The 20208-nt window shown below is 44.5% G+C and overlaps 1 protein-coding gene across 1 annotated transcript in view; it reads left to right on the top strand.

Annotated features, from left to right (window-relative positions):
• The window catches only part of LOC124788962 (dual oxidase), a 549428-nt gene that overhangs the window by 228866 nt on the left and 300354 nt on the right, over window positions 1–20208 (top strand). Inside the window, exon 2 of the mRNA XM_047256252.1 lies at window positions 11170–11253. Within this exon, the coding sequence (XP_047112208.1) occupies window positions 11170–11253 (84 nt within the window). The remainder of the gene's footprint in view (window positions 1–11169; window positions 11254–20208) is intronic.

Raw genomic sequence — 20208 nt, 5'->3', positions numbered from 1 at the left:
TAGTAAGTATCTATCACTTTCACCCTGCCCTACTCCATTCGCGAGTCTCCAGTGACAAGAACAACAGCTGCTACACTGTCCAGTTACAGCAATGCGAAAAGCGCTTATGTTCGACGTCAACGTGCAATAACCGCTCACAGAGAGCACAGGCTACCACTAGCAGTATATCAAGCATGTCGGGGGGACGCGGAAAACATCGCTGTCGTTGTCGTACTGCGGAAACCGAGTGATTTATCTGACTGCCAAAACGGCATGATCATTGGCTTTCGGGCCACTGGTGGCAGCATCTCCGAAGCGACTAAGATCGTAAACTGTTCGCGTATCGCCGTGGTTAAAATGTACCGTGCGTGGCAAAATGGCGCTATCCAAAACTGGCACCGAGGCAACAGTGGTGCAGCACGGGGCACGGGCCATAGATAACAGGAGAGAACAATGGTGCGGGGATGTGTACGGGCGAACAGACGTGCAACTGTTGAGCAACTGACCACCCAGGTGAAACAAGGGGCTACCAGCAGTGTCTCCAAAACGACCGTTCAGCGAACGTTGTTGCGTGTGGGCCTTCGCAACAGACGCCTGGTTCATGCACCAATGCTGATCACTGTTCATTGGAGACGAAGGCTGAAATTTGCTCTCCAGTATAGCAACTGGACGTCCACTGAGTGGCAAAATGTGGCCTTTTAAGATAAGTGACTCTTTGTGTCCAAGGGCATAAGATGCCTGAAAGCAAACACCGTGCAACAATCGTCGCATGAGTTCAGCACATAGGAAGGAGCATTATGGTCTGAGGAATGTTATCGTGTCATTCCCTGGTTGATCTCGTCATTCTAAATCGCACAATGTATCTATCCTTGGGGACTGTGTCCACCCCTACATGCAATTTGTTTTTCCCCGGCACGATGGCACCTACCAGCAGGACAATGCAACGTGTCACACAGCTCGTAGAGTCCCAGCGAGCACCAGGAAGAACCGTTCTCCCCTGGCCATCGTACTACCTCGGATTTAAACTCAATCAATAATCTATCGGGCCCTCTTGATCGGGCTGTTTGCGTCGTGGATATTCAACCGAGAAATCTAGCTCATGTGGCCACGGAACTGGAGTCGGCATGGCTGGTCATCCCTCTCGATATCGTCCACAATCCCACTGATTCTCTTCCTGCGCGTCTCGCAGCAGTCCGTGCTCCGAAAGGTGGCTTCTGACAGGTATTCACATTACTTTAACTGGACAGTGGATTTCCTCATGTATGAATGATTTTCTCTTATTTCAAAGTCAGGGTCACTGAAAATGGTTCCATATGGAGAAATACAAGTTTGTTGACCTTTAGAGGAACGATTGGTTCAAATGGCTCTGAGCACTATGGGATTAACATCTGAGATCATCAGTCCCCTAGAACTTAGAACTACTTAAACCTAACTAACCTAAGGACATCACACACATCCATGCCGGAAGCAGGATTCGAACCTGCGACCGTAGCGGTAGCGCGGTTCCAGACTGAAGCGCCTAGAACCGCTCGGCCACACCGGCCGGCATTAAATGGAACGGATGCTCTCAAAGTTTCAAGAGCGAAATTTTTCTCGTGGGGCAGTAGATTTCCTATAAGGCCCTCCTAGTAGTTTATCGAATGAACACTTTAGTTTCGCTTTTGCATTGACCAGTCAAACAGTTGACAAATGTTGCCTATCTCTTCCGTTGATAAGGCTTCCAGACTCATGAACAGTATTCCGAAGTCGTTTGAGAAGAGAATTATTTACAAATTGATTTGTTTTAATGATTTTTAGGATTACTCTAAATAGTGTCCATGTAAGCTACGCCTTCTTCACAACTAGATTTATATGTTCAATGTATGAAGGACGCTTCAGGGCTATTGGCACCTTGGTCGTAGAGCACATATAACGCATGTAGCTGAGACACCAAGCGAGGTGGTGCTGTGGTTGACACCCTCGACTCTCATTTTGGCGGACGACGCTTCAAATCTCCATCCGACCATCCCGATATTAGGTTTCATGATTCTCCTACATCGTTTAAGGAAAATACCGGGGTGGTTCTATGAAGGGACACGGTCGATTTCCTTCCCCACCCTTCACTAATCCGAGTTTGTGCTCCGTCCCTAATGAACTCATTGTGCCAGCAGGACATTAAACACCAATCTTCCTTTTCTTGTAGACGAGAAGTACTCCAACTAGATCGAATAATGTAGTTGCACCGCAATCTGCAAAGTAGCTGACTTAGCAATTTACTGACGCAGGAGATAAGAGTACTTCAAACAATTTACAGCCCCAATCGACCCTAAATGGGGAAATGTTACATTGCTACTAAATCATCGTAAATTTTACTGTTTCAAATTTTATTCAAAGGAATTCATAGTTTATGTGTTATGCACTGTTTAATTGCAAATACTAGATCTCCAATGATATGTTATATACAAAATAAGTACGAAACGTCCGGTTTTATGCCCTATAATGACAATTTTATTGCTCAAAATGTTATTGGAAAAGAATCATAATTAATGTTATGCCCTAGGACGTTAACTCCAAGAGTATTTTAGACACAAAGTGAGTAGAGTCTTCTACTTTAGACAGTATTATTATAATCTAACCACGACCTAGCTCAGTGTTCTGTACAAGACGCTGTTGAGCAGTGGTTACAAAATGTCATCATTCTCAATTTTTTCGAAGGAGAAAACGAGCATATTTTTCTCCCTTAAGGTAGTTGTAGGTTCTGCTGCTGCTGCTCGGGTGAAGTTCCCCAAGCAAATCACCCGATATGTACTGTCAAAACCAAACTCAGCACCATCCATATTGCGTAATTTCAGTAGCAGAAGTCAAGATTAGCACTGGAGAGCGTCAACGGGATATACGAAGGTAATCCCAAAAGTAAGGTTTCCCATTTTTTTTATAAGTACAGAACTCTGTTTGTGTAGCAATTGGTCACACTGTTATGAAGAGTGCTTCACGCGCTGTGTGTAAACATGCGCACGCGGCGCTGAGGCGCTCAGTCTTGGCTTGGCAGCCGTTGAGAACGAAGCTCCCGTTCGATGTTACCGCCAAGTGCGAATTGCGCGCAGTTGTTCGATTTTTGAACGCAAAGGGCACTGCGCCGGTTGAAATCCATCACCAATTGACGGAACTGAATGGTGAGTCGTGCATGGATGTCAAATTCAATTCAAAACCGGAGAAGAGAAATGCTGAGCAAGGGCGTACACATTCTCCATGACAACGCTCGCTCACACATCGCTCGGCAAACCGTTGCTCTCCTGCAACTGTTTCAGTGAAACATAATCACTCACCCACGCTTTAGTCCTGACATGACGCCCAGTGAATATCACCTGTTCCCTAGGTTAAAAGAACATTTGACCAGAAAGCGATTCAGCTCCGACGACGAGGTGAAAGCAGAGGTTCATAACTTCCTGAACAGCATGGCTGCGAACTGGTACGCCATGGGCATACAAAAACTGCCACAGCGTCTACAAAAATGCATCGACAGAAATGGTGATTATGTCGAAAAATAGCTAAATGTTCAAGCTGTAAACTGATCTAAACCACTGTGGAAATAAACAGATCTATGTACTTATAAAAAAATATGAGATCTTGCTTTCGAGATTACCCTCGTAACACTCTTCTAACTGTGACGCTTGATATTTCATCTAAGGTGCCACTCTAAGGTTAATTGTAAGCAATAAAACGAATATGCCAATTATTAAAAAACTAAAAATTCGTAATATTATTTTATTCATGGCTGTAATTTTCAGCAACTGTAGTATATATTGTTCACAATAAAATAAAATTATTCTGAAAAATTCGTAATATTTACAAGAGACCAGTGTCAGAAAACTGCCAATAAATAATTTAACCATTGTTAACAACAATATTTGACGGGAAGCTAGTCAAGAGTGCGTTTTGCTCATGTGTCCAGGTGGGCGGGAACCGCGAAGTGATACAAACTGCAATCATAAATTTTGCGATGTTTTACTAATCTAGGGTTAAGTTCCATTTTAAAATAATACAAAATTTTCTGTTGGTTCCTATTCCTTGCTTCTGCGATCGTTGTAGCGGTAAATTAATGTCTATAGTTCTCTCTCCATGCTGTAAAAGCCCAGTGAAATGTGTGAAATTCGCTCACATTAGTAAAGATTACTTTCACTCGCCTGTTTACGCAGGATGGCACATTTCTTGTCAGGAAACATCGAATAATATTTTGATCGTGAAGGGCTGGTTGTATTTTATAATATAAGAAACGTTGTACCCTAATGATCTTAGTCTAAATTGGCAACAGTCGCTAGTGCCTACGTCTTTCGGGATCAGCAAAATTGCGATCAGCACTGCTGTTTCACTGTAAGGAGACTGCGCTGGAACGCAGCTCTCAAACTGTAACTCGCCACGACAACTCGTCCGAATATAGCTGCAGCTAAATTCCAATACACATTACTTCCTTCCTTACTCTTCCGAGCCACTGTTACAAGGTGTTCCAGCGTCTCTGGAGGGTGGAAACCTCCTTCCATTATAATATTGCTGGTTGCACGCTTTCAGCAGGACTCTACACATTTTAAGCCATTTCTTATCGATGGCTATGAATGCCTGTGTTCAGCATATCTCTGATTTTCGACACTTTGATCATATTTCATCATCATATGTACAGCTATCTTGGCTGCATGCAGACAAGCTCAGAGATTTCCATACTCTGTGTTCTCTATTGTCTCATCAACAAACAGTGTCCCTCATATCTTCCGTCGACCTTCGAGCTCCTTTCTGAACATTATGGCAGAAATACCCATGAAAATCATTTCTGTCTCACTTCAGCATTCAGCTACTTTCTTGAAGTCCTTCTCAGTAGCAGGATCCAGACTCGGGAATTGCGTCCCGCATTATATTAGAGAAGTGAAGAACATCTCCGGCTTCAGAAGACAGTTAATGGCGGATTTACTAAAGCAAAAGCAACAATAAGGATTACCATTGTCCCTATACGCACACGTTATCCTTGCACATCCTTCTTCTCAACTAGTTCTTCCTCTTTTTCTAGTATTCTTAGCTGGTGCAGTCTCCTTAAATTTCCTTTTCCCAGAACTCTACACATCTGAAAACATCTATCTTGAACACTATAAATTCTTTTTATATCTGCCGCTATCATTAATGTTATTTTTGTCATTATTATTGTCATTATTACTACTATTATTACTATTAGTGGCAGCAGCTGCAGTAGTGCAAGTACTGCCAGCATTAACTTTGTTAGTTCATAGTTAGTATTGTTACTCACATTGCCACCTGAGACACGTAAATCATTTTAATACTACTCGTCCTATTAAAATTGTTATTTCTTAGGAGACCATGATGTAAAAAAGACCGTATGTGTGAAGTCTTAGTCCGATGTAAGAGAGGGGCTGCTGGCCCTAATACGTTCAGTTTGAAAACATAAAGAAGTAAAATAGTTCTTCAGAGATGTAAAGTCATGCACTTCAAAAACAGGCAAAATATAGTGACTGTCAGTCACAATTTGTATGAATATGGAACGGAATGATTACATAGACCCAGTCATAGGTAAAACAAGTGACGGACTTCGAGTCATTGTTTTGGTACTATTGTTGATAACAGCATAGGCACAAATGTCAGTAACAGGTATTTATTACTCACAACATCACTTAACAGCTTTAATTTCTGATCCCAATGTTGGCCACTTTATAATTTTAATCGCTGGTTATTTTGGTTCGTGTTTCGCGAATGGTCTCCTGTGATGAGACGTTTACGTTCATGCTTACGCCTGTAGCCTACGGTTGTAAACGGAACCCGTATAATCATTTATTATGTGACACAATCGCTGTACGCACGTGAGAAAACATCTAGTGATGAGTAACCATTCCCAGAAGCAAACATCCAACAGAAAAAATAAATATTAATACTGCCCACTGAAAAACTGTTCATTAAAAATAATATACAATGACGCATCTGGATTCCTTTATTGCGCGTAATCGTTATTGAGAACGTAGCCTTGACACGCAACCACCGTCAAACCTATGCCGCAACCAGAGTAATGACATGCGCAGAAGCTGCCAGCTGCGACGTTCTAAACTCTGAACGGCACTCTACCTGCCTGAATGTGCAATTTTTGCAATTTCTGCATCGGTAGCGAAAGTCATACGAGTGTGCTACACGTTGCGCCATTCGGCCTAATTGTGTAAAACGATCCCGGGCCTCGGTAACGGGCTGAAGATTGAAGCTGAAGTGGCCAACCTGAATATATCTCCCACTACTGTATGTGCACAACAGTACCGACTTCTCAAAAACTGTTCATCAGAGATTTTGAAAAATATCGCATGGTTATAATTACAGTGCAGCTGCTCACAGAGGTCCAGTGTGGGCTGTAATTATCGTATGGCAGCGAAACTTGGTAGATATGCTAATGTGTTTATGCGGAACCGATTTACGATGGAAAAATTAGTTCCAATTAGTGCCACTAGGTGCAAATCTGGCGCTGTACACTATTTGTATCGCGCTATGACACCCACACTATCATTTGACAAGCCAAAACGCGAGTGAATGGCACAGTTGTCGAGTAAAGAGACCATGCGCTGTTAGTGAAACTCTTTTATGTGAAGGGCAACAATTACAGCGCTGCATTGAGAGAGTATCACTGACGGAAATATCCGAGGAGAGGCTCGATGTTATTAACTGGTTTAAAGAACATGATATGAAGTACGAAAACATGGGTGAGCTTGGTGTTGCACCTGGAATAGGAAGGCATCCTACCCTGGTGGCAGTTATTGACGAGGTGAATATAATGGTGAAATATGATTAAAGAGGCGAACATGAGAGATATAACGAACATAGGTATTCGTAACTATCTACGAGAAATGGCTTGAAACGTGTACAGTAGTGCTGAAAGTATGCAACCAGCAACACTATATTGGGACCAACTCGAGTAACCGTCTGCAGCAACGTTCTGAATTTGCTTTTCGATTTTTGGCACTGAACTAATTTGACGACATGAGGCTGAGTAATACACACACATCGAAAAAGGTTTGACATCACCTCGTTTCCGAGAGTTCCGAAACGTGTACAGAAAATTGGAATAGAGATCAACATAACCATCATTTCCGCCCTATGAAAACCAAACATTGCATGTTGTACCACCATACAGCGAGATCTTCAGAGGTGGTGATCCAGATTGCTGTACACACAGATACCTTTAATACCCAGTAGCACGTCCTCTTGCATTGGTGCATGCCTGTATTCGTCTTGGCGTACTGTCCACAAGTTCATCAAAGCACTGTTGGTCCAGATTGTCCCACTCCTCAACAGCGATTTGGCTTAGATCCCTCAGAGTGGTTGGTCGGTCACTTCGTCCATAAACAGCCTTTTTCAATCTATCCCAGGTATGTCGATAGGGTTCATGTCTGGAGAACATGCTGGCCACTCTAGTCGAACGATGTCGTTATCCTGAAGGAAGTCATTCACAAGATGTGCACGATGGGGGTGCGAATTGTCGTCCATGAAGGCGAATGCCTCGCTAATATGCTGCCGATATGGTTGCACTATCGGTCGGAGGATGGCAATCACGTATCGTACAGCCGTTACGGCGCCTTCTATGAGCACCAGCTGCGTACGTCGGCCCCACATAATGCCACCCTAAACCATCAGGGAACCTCCACCTTGCTGCACTCGCTGGACAGTGTGTCTAAGGCGTTCAGCCTGACCGGGTTGCCTCCAAACACGTCTCTGACGACTGTCTGGTTGAAGACATATGCAGAGAACGTGATGCCAATCCTCAGCAGTCCATTCAGCATGTTGTCGACCCATCTGTATCGCGCTGCATGGTGTCGTGGTTGCAAAGATGGACCTCGTCATGGACATCGGGAGTGAAGTTGCTCGTCATGCAGCTTATTGCGCACCGTTTGAATCGTAACACGACGTCCTGTGGCTGCACGAAACGCACTATTCAACATGGTGGCGTTGCTGTCAGGGTTCCTCTGAGCCATAATCCGTAGGTTGCGGGTTTAATGACATCTCTGAACAGTGAAAGGGGCTGTGTCTGTGACACAGTATTCACAGCCAACGTCAGGAATTCTGAGAACCGGGGCGATGCAAAACTTTTTTTTGTGTGTGTACCAAGGAACGACCGCAGAACTGCCAAATTTGGGATATTGTTAAACCGCTTGTTGTGCACGAAGAGACACTGCCGTCGCCGTAAGTGACTGTGTGGTGTGGATTCACAAGCACCTTTATTCTCGATCCGTTCTCCTTGAAGAGAATACACCCAGAGAGCCTGTCAAGTGCACGGCGACGTATGCACGTTATCGATATCTTCTTCTACAGCCTGTGATTCCTAGTTTGTAAGAGTGCAGCTGTGTGGAAACAATTGTCTTCAGATTACCCAGTGTAAGACCTGCTCAATATAACCTTTCATGAACGTGTTACCTCAAGGGATTTTCCAGATGCGTGGCCTGCAAGATCACCTGATCTCAATCCATTTCACGTTTGGCTCTGGGAAATATCTTAAAGAATGCTTTCACCACAGACACGTTCGTTCTCTACCTGATGTGAAGCCCGTTATCAGTTCCACGGGAACTGCTGAAAGCAACTGTTGATCACGTCGTTTTACGGATGTAGCATCCCGTTAAGGTCTCCAGTGCTCACACAGAAAAAATTGAGTAAGTGGCAGGTGATACATTATGTGATCCATTGCAAGTACTATGACAGGCGGGAGGTGAGAAAACTTGGATTTCATGGTCGAGCGGCTCCTCATAAGCCACACACCACGCCGGTAAATGCCAAACGACGCCACGCTTGGTGTAAGGAGCGTAAACATCGGACGATTGAACAGTGTAAAAACGTTGTGTAGAGTGACGAATCACAGTACACAATGAGGCTATACGATGGCAGGATGTGGGTGTGGCGAATGCCAAGTGAACGTCATCTGCCAGCGTGCGTAGTGGTAACAGTAAAATTCGCAGGCGGTGGTGTTATGGTGTGGTCGTGTTTATCATTGGGGGGCTTGCACCCCTTGTTGTTTTGCGTGGACGCTATCACAGCACATGCCGACATTGATGTTTTAAGCACCTTCTTGCTTCCCACTGTTGAAGAGCAATTCGAGGATGGCGATTGCATCTTTCAACACGATCGGGCATAATGCACGGCCTGGGGCGGAGTGGTTACACGACAATAAAATCCCTGTAATGGACTGGCGTGCACAGAGTCCTGACTTGAATCCCATGGAACACCTTTGATATGTTTTGGAACGCTGACTTCGTGCCAGGTCTCACTGACCGACATCGATACCTCTCCTCAGTGCAGCACTCCGTGAAGAATGGGCTGCCATAACCCAAGAAACTTTCCAGCATCTGCTTTAACGTATGCCAGTGAGAGTGGAAATTGTCATCAAGGCTAAGGGTGGGCCAACACCATATTGAATTCCATCACTACCGATGGAGGGAGCCACGAACTTGTAAGTCATTTTTAGCCAGGTTGTCCGGATACTTTTGATCACATAGTGTAGTAAAATCAACAGTACGCCTTTCTCACTTGTTTGACCTTTTCTGCTAGTGTCCCATTCCTAATCCATTACATATGCAAACACTTCTATACGTCTTTCTTGTATTCACATCACTAGATTTGCACCTGGTGGCCAAGATTGGATTTTTTTAAATTTTAGTGTGCATCTGTTCCGCCATAACGCATCAGAATAACTACCACGTTTCGCTGCCATACGATAATTACAGCCCACTGTGGACTTCTGTGAGTAGCTGCACTGTAATTATTGCCACCCGGTATTAGGTGTTACGCTTTTGAGAGAAGCACAGTGCTGGCTTTTAAAATTGTAATACTATGAATACTATGAAGAAGGAATGTAAACAAACGTCAATCGGACATGACGTGTGCCACAGGCTTCGATATGCAAATGACGAGTCTTTCAAGCGCAATTGTACAAAGTATCTAGAATTAACACCGTATACTTTCTGTGTACAAGAAAACCTTTCATACTGACTCTCTCATTTCAATGTTGTTTGTATAGGAGAAGATCGTGTTATGTCTCGCATTAAAGCAGGTTCCAGAATTCGACGTCTAGGTTCTTAGCCAATCGAGATTGCTGTTATTGATTCTGCGAAACTGGTGCTCGTGTTGTTCGCGAACACTCGACTGTCTTGCGTAGAATCGACGGATTCTGGAGGAAAACAATAACACCAGGCGGGTTCTCAACGGCCACACGTAACTAACACCAGAGAGGACAGACACTTCATTCGCTCCACTGCAGGATCGTACAGCCACGTCGCGTACCTGGGGGCAAGAGATGGGTTTGTTTGCGGCAAGGCAAGCACCCTCACGGACAGTGCGACGGCGTCTGGAGCAGCCCGAACTGCCAGCACAGCGACCCTCGATGCGGTAGCGTTGAAAGGTGCCAGATTAGTTGTGCACTCAGCAACAACAGAGGATACACTCATTGCTCAATTTCTTTTTCTTACAAATCACTTGGTATAAAGGGCAACCACAACTGTGGTAATACGTTTCGACGGATGAAAACCGCAACAGCTACGCAAAAATGATTTAGTTATCATGGAACTTCCTGACATTATAGTCACATCTTCAGGGGACAAACTGTGGACCTAAAGAAGATATAAAAACCGTGATTAGAACTACCTTAAACCAGGACGTACCGAATCGATACAACATTCATTAGCAAGTAAGGAATACAGACCTTTCAGTACACAACTCAGAGTGTCATTTACCCATTGGAGACAACTGGTGATGGGTTACCAAGAGCAGAAGCAGTATGGAACGACATACCCGTGTCTCTCATCCGAGCTCAATTCGACTCCTTTCCGAAGCAGACAGAGCCGCTGTTGCTTTTGGAGATGGCAGCTACACATATTAAATTTCGCACCCTGTATATCCACGAATCACCTGCACATTTACTCGTATATTCTTTTTGCTACATTTTAATATGCGCTTTAAGTAAAATCTCATGTTTCAATTTTAATGGCGAGCAGTGTTGTTCCTGTATAACAACAGACACTCGGAGTGTTCGTAGTGGCTCTGACCTCCAGCACGAGAGGCTTGTTAATAACTTGGCAGTAATCTAGTTTTCATGTCAGCCTGTCCGGGCGCCGCAGAGGGAATCGCTGTGGACGCAAGAACTGGCTCTGTCAGCGGCAATCGGCATTGACGCGCGCCTCTCCCTTGTTACAGAGCAGCAGCTGTACAGCTTCACCGAGAAGCAGCGCTACGATGGCTGGTTCAACAACCTCGCCCATCCCGACTGGGGAGCTGTCGGTAAGTCGCTGAAATTCTTCATCATCTATTTGTCTCAAAGCATCTGGTCAGAGCATTTGGCTAAATGAAATTCTACCTTTAAGTGCATAATTTGTCATAAATGTTTGAAGACGACGATTTTTCCTTTACTCACTAATCGAATTTGTCAACCCTAACGGAAAAACTTCGACATTTGAAACTGCAGGTGGTATCTTCTAGAAAATTAATAACTGTTTTTCTACAAATGGAGTGTCCCTGAACCTTGATAACACAAATACATTCCATTCACAACACTGCACAAAGCCTGACCACACCATTAGAAATAAAGCACGGGATTAAATTAGTACACGAAACAGAATATTCTACATTCTTAGATAATTGTATTGATAAGAATTTGAACTGGAAGTCACGTTCTATGGATCTCAAACGACTAAGTTCTGTCGTTTTTGCGTTGGGTTTAATATATTTTGTAGATGAAAATTTCGAAATTATTTTAATTTTCCCGTTTTCATTAACTAATGTTCTGTGGCATCACAGTCTCGGATAAACAGAAGGTAGAGTAAGTCTGGTAGAATTGGATCAGTTTTTTTTTTTTTTTTGTTTCAGCATAAAATTTGTGTGCTTTTTTTATCCTTTTTCTGTTTCTGGCAGCATGTTCGTCCAGAGTCTTATACAAATTTTAATATACTATAGTTTTAAGTGCTGAAGATTAGATGGGTAGATCACATAACTAATGAAGAGGTATTGAATGGAATTGGGGAGAAGAGGAGTGTGTGGCACAGCTTGACAAGAAGAAGGGACCGGTTGGTAGGACATGTTCTGAGGCATCAAGGGATCACAAATTTAGCATTGGAGGGCAGCGTGGAGGGTAAAAATCGTAGAGGGAGACCAGGAGATGAATACACTAAGCAGATTCAGAGGGATGTAGGTTGCAGTAAGTACTGGGAGATGAAGAAGCTTGCACAGGATAGAGTAGCATGGAGAGCTGCATCAAACCAGTCTCAGGACTGAAGACCACAACAACAGCATAGTTTTAAGGCACTGCCACTTAAAATACATGACATATGGTAATATTAAAACATACATGAGTGGTCCATCTTACTCACAGATGAACCGGCGAGATGGACCAGTGTACTGAGAAAGATGGACCATATACACTGATCAGCCAGAACATTATGACCACCGACCTGCTGAGCGAGGTGGCGCAGTGGCTAGCACACTGGACTCACATTCGGGAGGACGACAGTTCAATCCCGCCTCTGGCCATCCTGATTTAGGTTTTCCGTGATTTCCCTAAATCTCTCCAGGCAAATGCCGGGATGGTTCCGTTGGAAGGGCACTGCCGACTTCCTTCCCCGTCCTTCCCTAATCTGATGAGACCGATGACCTCACTGTTTTGTCTCCTCCCTCAGACAACACCAACAACCCTCCAGCCACCAACCTACTATCGACATAAACGCGTCCAGGCTGTAGCAGCGTCACCGGACAAGATGGCTACTAGTCAGTTACACACACTGTGCTTGTACTATCAGTGAGCGTGCTGTCCGTGTGTAGAATGGGGAAGGCGATCACAGGCACAGTGTGAAGGCCTGGGGCCTGGACGCTCGGTACAAGCATTTCGGAAACTGTACGACTTGTCCGATGTTTGAGCAGTTCTGTGGTGACTGTCTTCAATATATGATGAAATCAAGGTCAAACCACGCCCAAACGTCATGGAGTTAGGTGGCCGTCTTAAACTGGTCAGATTGGTATAACAGGACTTGTGGCGAACTGTGGGAGAACAAACATCAGACTTTATGTTGGGCAAAGTACAAATGTGTCTGAACACTCAGTGCACCGAACACCTCTAACGATGGGTCTCTGCAGCCGACGACCCACCCATGTGCCAATGTTAACACCACGACACTGGCAACTGCGAATGAAATGGGCACTTGAACGTCGGCATTGGTCGTTGGCGCAGTGGTAGAGCGTTTCATCGCCTGATGAATCGTGATACGTTCTTCATAATGCCGACGGCAGAGACCGAATCGTCGTTTTCCACGGCAACAGCTCCTTGATACCTGTATTGCGGGACAGAGACAAGCTGGTGGTGTCTCCATTATGCTCTGGGGAATATATACGCGGACATCCATGGGTCCAGCGGAATTTGTGCACGGCACCATGACGACCAAGTTCACTCGTTGCAACCCACGTACACCCCTTCGTGACGATAATGTTTCCCGACAGCAGTAGTTTTTTTCAAAGACTAGACAACGCGCCATGTCACAAGGCCAGGTGTGTGATGGAGTGGTTCGAGGTACACAGTGGCGAGTTCCATTTGAAGAGCTGGCCCGACAACCAGCCAACTCTGAACACGATCGACCACATCTGGAATGTGATTGAACGTGACATCGTAATTCGTCGCCTCGTCCCCGTAATCGAGTAAGGTGACGTGGGTGTGCAGATGTGGTGCCAACTCCCTCCGCCAACCTACTAAGGCCTCATTGCTTCCATGCCATGACGCGTCGCCGCTGTTATCCGTGTCTGGCGGACATACCGGCTGTTACGTAGGTGCTCGTAATACTCCGGCTGATAAGAGAAAAATGGCTATATATGACGAAAATAGTCAACTAAAAGTGCATATTGCTTATTTGGAATAATGTTATAATGAATACAGAATTATACTGTTATATATTTTAGTCCAAAAGCTGTTGTTGATTTTGCTCAAGAATTAGTCCATATTTCTTTTACCGCAGCAAGTACACTTGTTACCAAATGTTGAACAACACTCGTCTGACAATCATGAACAGGAAACAGACATAATCCAATAGTCTTTTTTTACTAGTTTCGTAACAGATTTCACCACACCCAGCACATTCATCTTCATCCCATTCATCAAAGCTCCTTTCATAATCTTCTACAATGTCTTCATTGTTGTAGCTTTCTCTTTTTCTTCGCGGTTTCTATATTTTCAGCAGAGTTTATTACTTTAGATTCAGTTCTTGTCTCCGTCTTACAATTCGTGGTTTTATCAGCAGAAGGAACAGGTCAATATTTCGTCCAAAATTGTTGTCGGTGTTGGCTTAGGAGCAGTCAGTTTTCAAGTCATAATATTAGAAGTTTGAGGTTTAGTAGAATTGGAATCCCAAGCTGTTGAGTTGTACAGATAACTCGGTCTTTTGATGTGCTTGGGATCACTAGGTCTTTCGATGAGCTTCGTAGTGGCTGGTTGGACTGTTTCTGAGATTCTGCTCTTCGATTTGTTGGCACAGATGTACCTTCTGACAAAAAACTATAGTCTGGGACTGTGGCCATATTGAATGAGATTGTTCCACAGCCGTGAAGCCACTTGTACCACTTTCAAAGGTGGTTGATTTAGCCCATGCTGGATAGAGAAATTTTCCAAATTGAAAATGGTTAATTTTCTGGCTCGATTATTCATCATGATAGTGTTGCAGGCGCTGTAAATATAGATTTTCAGTTTTGAAAAATGTGCGCTCCAGTATTTGCCCCAGTGGGATATGTGTTGAGGCAGACTCATGGAAATAATCCCTTGTTCCTCTGCAAACTCTGACATTTCCAAACATCTCCTGCGAGACTGTATCCATTAAGTAAAAGCATTATTTTTCTGGTTGGGTTATTGGGTGTTTAACCAATCCAGGAAAATACGGTTATTTATTCAGACTGGTAGGACGTTCTTGCAATTGCACCAGGTAACAGTCCATCCGTGAATTCTTGCTTCAGGTTTTTCCCCTTCGTTATTGAAAAGGGAGGAACAAATGTGCCTTCGCTATAGACATAACAAATAACGGAGATTGTTTCCCCTATTTTCGCCAGATGTTACTGAAGTAACATTTCTTGAGCCTATGATTACCATAACACTGCCAGGTTTGTACTTCGGTGGCGGATCGGTTTCATCTGTGTTGTAGGCTTGCCCTGGCTTGCCAAACAAATCGTTTTCATACGTCACAGTTTCAAGGAGTTTGAAATACTATTTTACAGTGGCTTCAGTTATCCCTTTTGCTCGAGCGACTGCCTTTCTTGTAACTATATTTTGATTATGTCCAGTCGTAACCGACTTCTTTCGTATTGAAGGTTTCTGGTATATTTAGCCTGCTAATTCAGTCTCCACATAGTGTGAAACCTCACTCTTGCAGTTTCTTAATATGAGCATTTAGCTTACATTCATTCTCAATCACCAGTAAAGGGTACAATCCCAAACTAGCCTTAAAATAGTTGTTTCACTCGAGTTTTCTTTTTAGTATTGTTTTAGGTAAACAGGAAGCTTTAGGTGCAGCACTGACACCTATTAAATTGTCCCACAAAGCATTCATGGACTTCAACAGTCCATCTTTAGTCTATTCCCCTCGCTCACTAGACCCAGTTCTCTCTTTAAGTAATTTTCTGAAACAGTAAAATATAATCTATGAAAATACACATATTTTCCCATTCCTTTTCAGAATATGAATTAAATTTCCATGAACACATTAGTTAACTTTAACGGTGGTTCATCGCTCCCGTTTATCTGGGAGAGATTATACCCACCCCCAATTCTGTCTGCAGTAACTTTTCTTTCTTTATTGTGTTTCTATTCTCCCCCCCCCCCCCTCCACCAGAGGGGGGCGGGCTGGCAACAGCGTAATACGCCTCTCTGCAGCCTACAGATAATGTTAAAAACACATATGAGTAGATATAACAATAAAAAGAGGTGATAAAATGGAGACTGTTTCAAACTGGTACATGGTGAAAAAGTTGGGAAGAAAACATAAAAAAAAACAAGAGAGGTCAGTGATGCTGATTAAAAACATTTAGGAGATAGACAGGCACAATTAAAAAACATGGTGACAGTCTGGTTTCTGTTCGCAACACTTTAGAAAAAATGTGTGTGAAATCTTATGGGACTTATCTGCTAAGGTCATCAGTCCCTAAGCTTACACACTACTTAACCTAAATTATCCTAAGGACAAACACAAACACCCATGCCCGAGGGAGGACTGGAACCTCCGCCGGGATCAGACGCACAGTCCATGACTGCAGCGCCTTAGACCACTCCCCTAATCCCGCGCGGCCGAACTTTAGAAAAATGGATGCACTACACTGAACACTCACGGAAACCACTGCACTATATAGTATTAAGGCATGTGGGTATGGGGTGGGGAGGACCTGAACAGATGAGGGAGAGGAAAAAGGGGGGCCGATGGAGGGAGAGGGATCAGAAAAAGGGGGGAGCAGCGTGGATGCAAGAACAGATTTGCGAAGACAGTGGAGGGGAAAAGAGAAAGGATTCGTGAAGAGAGAATGGAGTCAAGGAGTGGGTAGGTGGAGAAAAAACAGGACGGAATGGGGGAGAGAGGGAGCCCAGGAAAAGAACAGAGGGAGGGAGGTGAGGATCATGTCTGATAGGAGGGATAAATGGAGGGAGAGAGGGCATCAGCCAGGTGGGGGAGTTGATGGAAGCCACCTCGGGTAAGGAGATGAAGGGTGTAGAAGTGGAGGGTATGGGGGACGAAACAGTGAAAGAATAGCAGTAGGTGGTTGTTGAAGAGAAGAGGAGCAACCAGGGGATGAGGGGGATCAAGTCGGCGAGAGGTGTAGAGGACGTGGTCATGTTCAAGGAAAAGGAGCAGATGGAGAAGGGAATCAGGTCATAGAGGATCCCTGTGGGGGACAGTAGGCGTATATGGAAGGTGAAGCGGAGTGCATGGTGCTCGAGGATCTGGAGGGACTTATAGAATTTGGGTGGGGGGGGGCGGATATCCAAGTGGGACTAGTGTAACAGAGGGTGGGACAGATTAAGGATTTGTAGATGTGGAGGATGGTAGACCCCCATGTCAGGCCAGAGAGGAGTTTAAGGAGATGGAAGCAGTTGTGGGCTTCGGATTGGATAGAGCAGAGATGAGGGATCCAGGTGAGGCGACGGTCAATGGTGAGTCCGAGGTAGGTGAAAGGCGGACAGGACGAGTGCAGATGGTAAGGGAAAAGTCAAGGAGCTGGAAGGAGCGAGTGGTACGACCTACGATGATTGCCTGAGTCTTGGAAGGACTGATTTTGAGGAGTCACTGGTTACACCATGTTGCAAAAAGGTCAGGGTGATTCTGGAGAAAGCGTTGGGACCGTTGAAGGGTAGGAGCGAGGGCAAGGATGACGGTGTCATCGGCATACTGCAGGAGGTAGACCGGAGGGGGAGGGGTTGGGACATAACCTGCCTTGTACAGGAAGTAGAGGAGAGGGGAGAGGACAGAGCCCTGCAGCACACCCGCAGAGGGGTAGAAGGTGCGGGAATCGGCGTTATGGATGGTAACATAGGAGGGGCAGCGGGAGAGGAAGGAGGCAATCAGACTGACATAGTTGATAGGAAGGGCGTAGGTCTGGAGTTTAAATAGGAGACCGGGATGCCATACACGATCGTAGGCCTTTCCGAGGTCTAGGGGGACAAAACTTGCGGAGCGATGGGAGTTACGTAGGAGGGAGAAGAGATGAGTGAGGCGTAGGAGTTGGTCATCAGCAGAGAAGGAAGGTCGAAAGCCACATCGGGTGTAGGGGAGGAGGTGGTGTCGGTGGAGGTGGTGATGGATGCACTGGGGAAGGATGGATTCCAAGAGCTTGCTGAACACCGAGGTGAGGTATATAGGACGATAGGAAGAGGCATCAGATGGAGGCTTGTTGGGTTTGGAGAACATCAGGATATGGGAGTTTTTCCACAGGTGGGGGTAGAAGCCAGTGGCAAGGATTACATTGTAGAGGGCGAAAAGGACTGCAAGAAAGAAGGGAGGGCAGCGTTTGAGATGGCGGTAGGGAACGCGGTCGTGGCCAGGAGCGGTGTTGAGTTTAGTGCGAAGTGTGAGGCTGATGTCATGTGTATCTGCGGGTAGCAAACTCAGTGAGTATTTTAGGTTAGTTTAATGCCTAAACATGTGTCAAGCAGTAAAAAACTGCATCAATATTGCGCAGACGAAGCACTAATAATAAATTACGTAACTACATGATAAAACCTTTCGGCTTACCAGACCAGAGAACGTGATTCTTTTCCAGAACTAACAGGAAAAGAACAGCAACAGTTTTGCACCGCGTTCGTTCACAAAAGGAGCTTCCTTACAAGTGGCGGCAGCTGCTCTCTAGCGGAGCATTTGTGAAATTTGCCACTGGTCCGTCTCACCAAGTGGTCCCACTCTCCCGGACGTACCCTAATAGAATGTTATCGAATTAAATCAGGCGATTCTGAGGAAATTACATTAGGGAATTCACATTCAAAGTAGTAGATGAGTTTTGCTATTAGGGGAACAAGATAACATGATGACCGAATTAGAGAGGATATAAAACGCAGAAGAGCAGTAAATAGAAAAGCATTTCGGAAATGAGGAATTCGTTAAGATCTAACGTAAATTTAATTATAAGAAAATCTTTTCTGGAGTGTAGCTTTGCACAAAAGTGAAACGTGGGCAATTAACGGTTCAGACGAGAATAGAAGCCTGAAATGTGGTCCTACAGAATAGCTCTGAAGATTAGATGGGTAGGCTGAATAACTAATTACGAGGTACTGAACCGAATGGGGAGAAAAGAAATTTATAGACAACCTCCTTAAAAGTAGTGATCGGCTGTTAGCAGACACTGACAGGCATAAAGAAATAGTTACACGTTTTTCGTGACGATAAATCCATAACTGTTATTCATGATCAGTGATGAAATCCTCTACAGTTTTAAAAATTATTGATTTCTATGAGGAAAAGCACAACCCTTTTTCAGGACATAGGTCCCATTTCCAGATGCATCTGTAAAATTACAAATTAATAATAACACCTATTAACACGGTTAAAATAATCAAAGCTAAACAGTTCTAACAAAAATTCTTAGAAAAGAATCACTATACTTACATTGAAGAGTGAGTTCACAAACGGTGCCTAACTCGGGTTAAATTAGGTTAAACCGTTTTAAAATAGTGCGTCCGTGTTACGTAACATGCAACAGAATATTTAATTCCGTCCTAGGTCTGTCAGTAAGCCTCTTGCAGAGGAGGAACTACATAAAAGGACAAAGATCTCCAATTGGAAGAGCGGAAACCACCATTAAATGGAATGATATATATAAAGTATTAATGACCTAACATCGCAAATCCTCCACTACAAAACTTACAACGGTCCGGGAAATTTTGGAAATTTGTGGTAAGAGCCTATGGGACCAAACTGCTGAGGTCATCGGTCCCTTAGCTTACACACTACTTACTCTAACTTAACCTAACTTACGCTAAGGACATCACACACACCCATGCCCGAGGGAGGACTCGAACCTCCAACGGTCCGGGCCTAGTGGCGCGCCACACATGAATCCGCACGCAGATAGATGGGAGGTTTTTCGAACACTGAAACATCCATAAACAGGGTTATATAGGCCGTGCACCTGCGGGGATGAGAGGAAAACAATTAAACCTCTGAGTAAAGTTTGCGACTCACCAGTGCTAAATAGACGCCCACGAGACCCGTACGAAGCACAACACAAAATTGAAGTGCCGACGGAAGCGGTCGTGTGTACTCGTAACAATAGGAGCAGATCGCACACGTCATCTGACGGTCAAAATTTAGAGTAATGTACCGCCAACAACAGGTCTAAGAAACCCCAAACTGTCATCCATTGTAGTGAAAGCTAACTTCTCTCATGTACTAGCGGGGCATTAATTAAGATTACCGCGTCTGCACGTGAAAGGCATGGTAACGCCTAATGTAGTGCCACTTGCCCGTTATCCTCATTATTCGCGGCATTGCGCCCATTCCCATAAGAATTCGAGCCTAGTGTGCACATAAAATATGAACATAATTTACAAACTGAGAGACATATTTATATAACTGGTCGCATCTGCTGTGATTTCCAAGAAGTCCAAGGGGTTTCCAGGGTGAGATTTTTGAGGGCACTCTCCAACAATATGTCCGACAGTCAGTCTTGTAAAACCACAAGTGCACTCCTCAGTGTTAGTATTTCCGTATTCTGTTGAGTGTATGCCATCGA

The sequence above is a fragment of the Schistocerca piceifrons genome, chromosome 3, assembly GCF_021461385.2.
Source record: "Schistocerca piceifrons isolate TAMUIC-IGC-003096 chromosome 3, iqSchPice1.1, whole genome shotgun sequence".
In the NCBI taxonomy this organism is placed as follows: Eukaryota; Metazoa; Arthropoda; class Insecta; order Orthoptera; family Acrididae; genus Schistocerca; species Schistocerca piceifrons.
The sequence above is the reverse complement of the archived record's forward strand: the minus strand, read 5'-3'. Positions and strand labels throughout refer to the sequence as shown.